The sequence below is a fragment of the Passer domesticus genome, chromosome 2 (assembly GCF_036417665.1).
Source record: "Passer domesticus isolate bPasDom1 chromosome 2, bPasDom1.hap1, whole genome shotgun sequence".
NCBI classification, from domain to species: domain Eukaryota; kingdom Metazoa; phylum Chordata; class Aves; order Passeriformes; family Passeridae; genus Passer; species Passer domesticus.
Genome location: NC_087475.1, coordinates 972,785 through 982,546, shown reverse-complemented (window position 1 = coordinate 982,546; position 9,762 = coordinate 972,785). Strand labels below are relative to the sequence as shown.

Here is a 9,762-nt window from a genome sequence, read left to right as displayed (position 1 = left end):
TATTATATTATTATTAAGAAACCCAGAGACAGTTATGATACGCCTGGACCTAATTGGTCTGCCAATGCAAACACCATCACCATTGGTTAATTAAGAAACCACCCTTTGCTAAACAAATCTCCGTAACACATTCCACACGTTCACAATAACAGGTGCAGCAAGTGAAGATAAGAATTGCTTCTCATTCTTCTCTCTGATCTTCTCACAGCCTTCCCCAGAAAGGCCTGGGGAAGTTGTGCTGCTCTCTGTGGCCAGAGAGCTGCTGCTCCAGGAGCTGGCAGCCCCGTGGGAGCCGCAGCCCTGCAGGCAGGGAGGCTCTGGGAGCACTGGGGGCTGTGGCTGCCGTGTCTGTGCCGCTGCTCCGGCCGTGGCCTCAGGCAGGGACAGCGGAACAGCCCCACAGCGCCCGCCTGAAGCGGGAGGGACGTTTCCTGAGGGCAGCCGGCTGCCCGAGGATGGCATGGGCTCTCCGCCGGGTGGGCCAGGCTCTGGGGGGGCTGTGCGGGGCAGGCACTGAGCTCTCTTCCCTTTCAGCTGTAAATGCTTCCACTCCTACAGCCCTCCGCTGTTGGAGGGAATTCACTTCCAGCTGTTGCCTCAGTTCCGCTGAGAGACAGCAAATGACACCTGGGCACTCTGTTCTTGTGCCTTTTTAGAAACTTCATTAGGAAATGAAAACATTCTTCAATAACGGGAGCAGCGCTGCACTGCGGCTTTCAGCCGGGGTGTGCCCCGTGGGCTGCCATGGTCCGGATAGCGCAGTCCTGCTGGGCACAGCCTGTCCCAGCTCCCAAGCAGCTCCCAGCCAACCTTAGCAAGCTCAAGTGATGTCAGCTCCCAGGGATTATCAGCTCATTTGTGATTTCAGCTCCTTAGCTTGCCAGGTGCCACAGCAGACGCAGGGAGAGAGAGGAGAAGCGCTGTGTGAGGTTGTGAAGAAATTCTTTCTTGGGGTCTTCTACGAAGGTTCTCAGTGACAGCTCTTCTGCCAGCTGGGCAGAAGTAGGGCTTTATACACCTTACAGGGGCTTTGGAAATTGTCCAACAGCAAGGGTCAAGGCAAAGGGACCTATAGGCTTACAGAGAGCTAAGCAAGGGTTCAAAGGCAGAAGAGAGGGGCTTGTAAGGTCCAGTCATCCTGACTCGGCATTTCCCATCTCAGGCTTCTGACCACCAGGGAAGTTTTGCAGGCCCTGGGCCTGCTACAGTGGTGGGACATTAGAATGTATTTTAATTACAGCATATGGAATATTAAGGTTTTTATATCATATACTGTAATATGAATATAGAATATGAAACAAAAAGAAACGATTTGTAAGTTTTATTTATTCATTCAATTTTCTCTATGTTTTTCTATTCTTATCCTTCTTAATGTTATTCTACTTCTTCTTACTAATCTTCTTCTTCATTGCTACTTCTATGTATTTTTTAATTCTTATTCCTATTCTTAATCCTATTCCTATTCCTATTCCTATTTCTATTCTTCTTTTTCTTCTTCTTCAACATATTTTAAAATTCTTATTCCTATTCCTATTCTTCATCATCTACTAGCTATTTCTAAATTCTTATTACTATACTTCTTCTTCTATCTCTTCTTAAATAAGACTTCTCTGACTTGTCTTCTTAGTTTTCATCTTTGTCTTCTTCCTCTTTTTCATCTCCTTTGTCTTTTTTCATCTTCTTTGCCTCCTTTGTCTTTATCTTCACTCTCTTTGTCTCTTCATCTGCCAAGTCATCTTTGTCTTCTTTGTTTTCTTCTGTGTCTTTCTCTTCATCTTCTTTGTCTACTCTGTCATCGTCTAGGGGCGGTCGATGCCGAGAGTCTCTGCCAGGAGCGTCTGCTTCGCCTTCTTTGTCTTCACCTTCTTCACCTTTTCCTAGTCTGTTTTAGTCCTCGGGCCGTGGCCTCAGGCAGGGACAGCAGAACAGCCCCCGCAGCGCCCGCAGCGCCCGCCTGAAGCGGGAGGGACGTTTCCTGGGCAGCTCCAGCCATGTCACCACCCGCCCACCAGCTCCAGAGCGAGCCTCAGCTTGCAGCTCGGCCATCGTGGCACGGCCTAGGGCAGGAGAGGTGCTGGGCAGGGCAGGCAATGCCTCTGCTGCCAGCTCTGTGCCCACGGGGCTGGCAGAGCTGGGCCCCTCTGGGGGACAAGGCTGGCTGTCCTCCCCCTTCACTGGGCCCTCACGCTTCTGGCAACAACTGAAGCTCCTGCTGTCCTCCAGGTGGGAGACGTCTTCGAGAGAAGCGTCTGCCCATTGGGACAGCAGGGACTGTACTTCATAGTCAGGCTCCTCTACCTGACAGTAGTCCTCGCTGTCACTGTCCCAAACTGATGTCTCAAAGCTGCCATCCTGAGACAGCGGTGACAGTGCCAGCTCTGAGGACTCCTCCTCCTCAGCAGCTGCCAGCTCGGCCATCGTGGCACGGCCTGGGGCAGGAGAGGTGCTGGGCAGGGCAGGCACTTCCTCTGCTGCCACCTCTGCGCCCATGGGGCTGGCAGAGCTGGGCCCCTCTGGGGGACAAGGCTGGCTCTCCTCCTCCTCCTTCACTGGGCCCACAACCTTCTCCCAAGAAGTGAGGCTGACATCATCCCCCAGCTGGGACACCTCTTCCAGAGAAGAGTCTCCCCATTGGGACAGGTCTGACTCCACTTCATCTTCCTCCACGCTGTAGGCATCCCAGCCACTGTCCCAAGCTGAGCTCTCCTGGCGGCCTTCCTGTGCCAGCTCTGACTCTGGCACTGCCCACCCCGGCTGCTCCCTGGGGGCCGGGATTCCCAGCAGGGCAGACCCGGACCTGGGGGTGCTCTGGGGGGCAGGCACGGGGCTCTCTTCCCTCTCTTCTGTGGCTTTTCCTGCCACTGCTGGGTCCTGGCTTTCTCCCTGCTGCCTCTGCTCCTGTGGCTGCTGCCCGGATCCCTGGATGTCCAGCAGTGCCCGGCTCAGGATCACGTAGCTGATGATCCACACGAGGTCCAGCAGAGCCTGGCTGCAGCCTGGGGGGCTGAGAGGGGCAGGGACTGGGCTCTGTGTCCCTGCTGCTGGCAGCTCCTCCCTGGGGGCAGGAGGCTCTGCTGCCTCTTCTGCCCCAGGAGCCAGAGGCTCGGGGGACTCCTCCTCCTCAGCAGCTCCCGCTGGGGGAGCAGCTGCCGGCTGGGCCTGCGGGGGACTCTGTAGGGAAGGAGAGGCGCTGGTTAGGGCAGGCACTGCCTCTGCTGCCACCTCTGTGCCCACGGGGCTGGCAGGGCTGGGCCCCCTGGGGGACAAGGCTCAGGCTCCTGGGCACTCACTGCTGCCAAGGCTCTGGCCCACAGCTCACAGCTGATGCCATTTCTCCCTTGGGACAGCTCCTGCCTGCTCCCATCTTCCTCCCATTGGGACAGCTTTGGCTCACTGCCATTGTCCCAGCAGGGCAGCTCTTGGCCTGCAGCCTCTGCTCCTTGGCACAGCTCCTTGGCACTGCTGCTGTCTCTCACCTGGGACAATCCCAGTTCTCTCCTGTCTTCCCATCGTATCATGTGGCAGTGCACATCTTGTCCCCTTGGTGAGAGCTCTTGGTACCTCTCACCTTCCCTCTAGGAAAGCTCTTGGCCATTGTCCTACTGGGAATCCTCTGGGACACTCCCATATTTTTACAGGGATGCCTCCTGGGATCTCTTGTCTTCTTCCCATCCCAACTCCTGCTGACCACTCACATTTATTTCCCATTGGGATATCTCTTGCCTCCTCACACATTCTTCCCACTCACACACCTCTTGCTACATCTCCCTCTCCTCTCCCCACTGCTACAGCTCCCACACTGTGACACTTTCTTTCTCTTCCTAGAGTTCTTGCTGTGTCCCACCTCTGCACTGGGAAACTTCCCAAATTCTCACACCTACCTGGTGTTGGGACAGCTCTTGGCTGCTCCTGGCTGTCTGCTGGGACGTTTCTTGGACTCTCGGCATTTCTTTCTGCTGCCTCTCTTGCACATCTTCCCACTGGGAAAGCTCGCAGTCCATTTTGATAAAGGGCCTCTCCTCCTCCTCAGTCTTTGACAGTGGCAGGACTGACCTGACACTGCCCCTGACCACTGCTCGCTGGGGGACTCTTGCCAGCTGGGCAAGAGGCTGTGGACTGGGAGTTGGAGTTGCCTTTGTGCTCGTCACTCTCCTTGTCTGTCGCTGTCGGCCGCGATCGCTGTTGGCGTCCAGCGCAGACAGAGCCAGGGAGCTGCTTCCTGCACAGAGAGCGGCTCTCCTGGCACTGGGCACAACAGGGCTCTGCGCCCCTTAGACACCCTCAGCCAGCCTGGGGCTCCCTGATGTCACAGGGGTCTCTGGCCAGCATCACGGCCCACATCACAAAGGGCCCCGACACCGTCTGCCTGTGTCACAAAGGGCTGGCATAAGTGAGATGCTTGACTAGGCCAATATTGAAGCAGCAATCAGTTTATTAATTAATATGTTAAAGTTTGAGTCAGACAGCGCTGGGTACAGTGGGGAAATTTTCCCTGCAAGTGCACGCCGATATTTGGTGCTTACAGATATTTATGGGGGTATTCATGAGCCTCCTCAACAGTTTCTATTCCCAATTTTTACATCACAATTCTATACACTATTATCATTTAGTTTTTCTCAGGATGTATCCCAGAAAGGAGTATCCCTAGATGTTGGGAGTCCGGCTTCCAAAAGAAGAAAGAAGTCTCCCAGCTGGTGAGGTCCAGATTCCAGGTGCGGGTTCACCTTTGAATTGCAAGGACTATCAATCTCATAGCAGTGATGTCCAGCTTCCCTTGGTCGAAACTATCAATCCTGGAGTTGATGTTCATCTCCCTTTCTCAAGCTGCTCTTCAATATTTTGTTAAGGTTTCGAGATAAGCATCTTTCCTTTTTATATATTCTAAAGTAATAGTTTCAAAGATCCTTACTACAAGCAATATTCTAAAATGATACTTCAAAAGGTTATTATTGCAAAACTCTTTTTAGCTAGAAGCAGAACGTTCCTGTCAAACAGCAGCATCCTTAAAGCTTTCATTCCAATGCTCCTAAATCAACTTAAGACTTATAAAGGTTAATTGCAAACAAGGGATATGATCAAAGGCCTTCTTCCATGCTTTACTTCCTCAGTTATTTATTAGAATTGTCTTTATAACTGTCCCGTTGTCAGTTTGCACACATATCACAATCACAGAGACACAGGTTGCCTGTATGTACCTGACACACAACACAACTTTGTATTTGACACTGATACCAGACTGGGGATTCGTGATGGGACATGCAACACAGGGGTTCAGCCTCTCTGGGAGAAAGAAACGAGTGTTTTACGCTATTTGGGAGGGAAAACTACTTTTGGTCGCACTCGTCTGTTGTGCATTGGGCTCAGAAGGCATAACAAATGCTAAAAATAAATCTTTATAAATCCATCTGGGTCAAAAATCAGAAATAGTAATTAGGAGCATCAATTTTATGGACAAAAGACTTATTAAAAGAAAAACTACACTATTTGAAAAATCTTTCATGTGCAATTTTTTCACTCGCTGTTCTTGCCTTCTTAAACCTATGAATTCCTTGTTTCCTCTCATCTGCTTTATTTTGGAAACATTGAAGCATAACTGAGCAGCATCAAGGAAAAAATCAACAGCTGGCTCCAAGGCTTCAGAATCGGTGTGGAACAAGTGGAGGACTCACACGCTTCAGACGTGTGAGCACACAGGCACAAAAGCACCTCTCCTTTCTGGGGCTGCATTGCAGCACACAAGGAGTAAAATCAGAGTTACTCCTGTTCTCACAGTGAAAATGCCTCTTGTGGAAACTCTTGCTGCAAATTACTTAGTGACCATGAAACAATACTGGATTCCAGAAGCTGGGAGATGGGGTACCCTTTCATCTTGTCTGTGTCTTCATCCTAAATTCAATTCCTATTACTCTTCTTCTTCAATACATTTAAAATGTCTTCTTATTTTTCTACTGTGCATTATTGAATTCTGATGCTTTGTCTTCATTATCTTCTTAATCTTTGTGTTCTTCATGTTCTTTGTCATCTTCATCCCCTTCTTAATGTTCGTCTTCTCTGTCCACATCTCCCCATTCCTGTTTGCTGGCCCCAGCTCCCATTGCTGTTTGTGGTCTCAGAGGGCCCCCTGCCATGTAATAATAGTATTGACTCCATGATTCCCACATGGCTGATCAATCTCTTATTATTATATTATTATTAAGAAACCCAGAGACAGTTATGATACGCCTGGACCTAATTGGTCTGCCAATGCAAACACCATCACCATTGGTTAATTAAGAAACCACCCTTTGCTAAACAAATCTCCGTAACACATTCCACACGTTCACAATAACAGGTGCAGCAAGTGAAGATAAGAATTGCTTCTCATTCTTCTCTCTGATCTTCTCACAGCCTTCCCCAGAAAGGCCTGGGGAAGTTGTGCTGCTCTCTGTGGCCAGAGAGCTGCTGCTCCAGGAGCTGGCAGCCCCGTGGGAGCCGCAGCCCTGCAGGCAGGGAGGCTCTGGGAGCACTGGGGGCTGTGGCTGCCGTGTCTGTGCCGCTGCTCCGGCCGTGGCCCCAGGCAGGGACAGCGGAACAGCCCCACAGCGCCCGCCTGAAGCGGGAGGGACGTTTCCTGAGGGCAGCCGGCTGCCCGAGGATGGCATGGGCTCTCCGCCGGGTGGGCCAGGCTCTGGGGGGGCTGTGCGGGGCAGGCACTGAGCTCTCTTCCCTTTCAGCTGTAAATGCTTCCACTCCTACAGCCCTCCGCTGTTGGAGGGAATTCACTTCCAGATGTTGCCTCAGTTCCGCTGAGAGACAGCAAATGACAGCTGGGCACTCTGTTCCTGTGCCTTTTTAGAAACTTCATTAGGAAATGAAAACATTCTTCAATAACGGGAGCAGCGCTGCAATGCGGCTTTCAGCCGGGGTGTGCCCCGTGGGCTGCCATGGTCCGGATAGCGCAGTCCTGCTGGGCACAGCCTGTCCCAGCTCCCAAGCAGCTCCCAGCCAACCTTAGCAAGCTCAAGTGATGTCAGCTCCCAGGGATTATCAGCTCATTTGTGATTTCAGCTCCTTAGCTTGCCAGGTGCCACAGCAGACGCAGGGAGAGAGAGGAGAAGCGCTGTGTGAGGTTGTGAAGAAATTCTTTCTTGGGGTCTTCTACGAAGGTTCTCAGTGACAGCTCTTCTGCCAGCTGGGCAGAAGTAGGGCTTTATACACCTTACAGGGCTTTGGAAATTGTCCAACAGCAAGGGTCAAGGGAAAGGGACCTATAGGCTTACAGAGAGCTAAGAAGGGTGCAAAGGCAGAACAGAGGGGCTTCCAAGGTCCAGTCATCCTGACTCGGCATTTCCCGTCTCAGGCTTCTGACCACCAGGGAAGATTTGCAGGCCCTGGATCTGCTAGACTGTTGGGACATTTTAATGTATTTTAATTACAGCATATGGAATAATCATGTTTTTATATAACAGACTGTAATATGAATATAGAATAGGAAACTAAAATAAATTATTTGTAATTTTATTTATTCATTCAATTTTCTCTACATTTTTCTATTCTTATCCTTCTTAATGTTATTCTTCTTCTTCTTACTAGTCTTTCTTATTACTCTTCTTCTTCGTTGCTGCTTCTATGTATATTTAAATACTTATTCCTATTCTTAATCCTAATCCTAAAACTAGTCTTCATCTTCTTCTTCTACATATTTTTAAATTCTTATTCCTATTCCTATTCTTCTTCTTCTACATATTTTTTAATTCTTATTCCTATTCTTAATTTTCTTCTTCTTTGTATTTTTAAATACTTATTTCTATTCTTCTTGTATCTCTTCTTAAATATGACTTCTCTGACTTGTCTTCATAGTTTTCATCTTTGTCTTCTTCCTCTTTGTAGTCTTCATCTTTGTCTTCTTTGCCTCCTTTATCTTAGTCTTCAGTGTCTTTGTCTTCTTCATCTGCCATGTGGTCTTCGTCTTCTTTGTTTTCTTCTGTGTCTTTATCTGCATCTTCTTTGTTTTGTCTAGTCTCCTGTCGTCTTGGAATGGTGGAAGCCGAAAGTGTCTGCCAGGAGCGTCTGCTTCGCCTTCTTTGTCCCTAACCTTCTTCATCTCATCTCAGTCTGCTTTAGTCCTCGGGCCGTGGCCTCAGGCAGGGACAGCAGAGCAGCCCCCGCAGCGCCCGCAGCGCCCGCCTGAAGCGGGAGGGACGTTTCCTGGGGGCAGCCGGCTGCCCGCGGAGGCTCTGGGCTCCCAGCTGGGCAGCCCAGGGGCTGGGGGGGCTGTGCAGGGCAGGTGCTGGCCCTGGGCTGCACGGCTCCTGTGCCAGGCACTCAGCCCAGGCCTCCCGAGGGATGGGCACTGGCAGCTCCTCTGCCCCTAAAACTTTCCATTTGAGCTCTTGGTCCTCTGGGGGCAGCTCCAGGATGCTGACATCGTCCCACTCGTCCTCCTCTGGGGCCAAGGGCCTGGTCCCCATGCTGTGCTCGGTCTCGTCTTCCCAGTTTGCCTGCATGAGCTCCTTGTCACTGTCATCTTCCCAATTGGAATGTCCTGAGGGGCTGCTGCCATTCCCTCTGGACACGTCTTGGCCACTGCAGACTTCTCCTTGGGAAAGGTCTTGGTCAATATTTTCTTCCCAGTTGGAAAATTCTGCACACCTGATGACATCTCCTATGGACAGCCCTTGCTCTACGTAACCTTTCCAGTGTGAGGAGTCCTGTGAGCTGCTAAATTCTCCCTGGGACAGGTTTTGGTCCAAATATTTTTCCCAGCTGGAGAGTTGGCGGCAACTCTTGACTTCCCCAAGGGACAGATCTTCTCCGGTGCAGTGTTCACAGACAGGCACTACCTGGGACAGCTCAGGGTCTCTAACCAGGAATGGCTCCAGGTCATCCAAGAATTGCCAAAGTTTCATTTCCTCGTCAGAGTCGTCCATCCTCTCCTGCATTTCCAGCACTGACCCTGCTGCTGCCTCCTCAGCATCTCCAGCCAGGGCAGCAGCTGCCAGCTCGAGCTCCATGGGACTGCCTGGGGCAGGAGAGGTGCTGGGCAGGGCAGGGTCTGCCCCTGCTGCCACCTCTGTGCCCACGGGGCTGGCAGAGCTGGGCCACGCTGGGGGAAGAGCCATGCTGTCCTCTGGAGCAAGCTCGATGGCCTCTTCCACTTTGGGCAGCTCCTCCTCACTCGAGCTGTCCCCTGAAACCACCACCATGTCCTCTTCCACAGGAGACAGCTTCTCCTCGCCTGTGCTGTCCCCTGGAGGGACCTCGATATTGTCTTGCACTGGGGACAGCTCCTGGTCACTCCTGCCACCCTCAGGAACGACCTTGATGTCCTCTTCTACTGAGGACAGCTCCTGGTCACTTGCGCTGTCTTCTGGAACATCCTCGATGTCTTCTTGCACTGAGGACAGCTCTTGGTCACTTGCACTGTCCTCTCCAGAGGCCTCATAGTCCTCTTCCACTGAGGACAGCTCCTGGTCACTTGCAACGTCCTCTGGAATGTCCTTGATGTCCTCTTCCACTGAGGACAGCTCCTGGTCACTTGTGCTGTCCCCTGGAATGTCCTCCATTGCCTCTTCCACTTCGGACAACTCTGGCTCAGTGTCGCTGCCAGCTGGAGAGAGCTCAATGGCCTCTTCCAGCTGGGACAGCTCCTCATCGCAGGGTGAGGGACAAGGCTGGGTGTTCTCCTGGTCCTTCACGGGAGGCACAGGCTTCTCCCCAGGTGCTGGCTCGGCCTGCGGGGGACTCTGTAGGGAAGGAGAGGCGCTGGTTAGGGCAGGCACT

The 9,762-nt window shown here is 51.6% G+C and overlaps 1 protein-coding gene across 1 annotated transcript; it reads right to left on the bottom strand.

The window, feature by feature from the left end:
• Nucleotides 1-1,623: 1,623 nt before the first annotated feature.
• On the bottom strand, nucleotides 1,624-8,083 carry LOC135290686 (nucleolar and coiled-body phosphoprotein 1-like). Its single transcript, XM_064404625.1, has 4 exons — nucleotides 7,828-8,083; nucleotides 3,882-4,219; nucleotides 1,920-3,171; nucleotides 1,624-1,799 (listed from the first exon to the last, which is right to left on the bottom strand). Exons 1-4 carry the CDS (start codon nucleotides 8,081-8,083, stop codon nucleotides 1,624-1,626), a joined length of 2,022 nt encoding a protein of 673 aa, XP_064260695.1.
• Nucleotides 8,084-9,762: the final 1,679 nt, after the last annotated feature.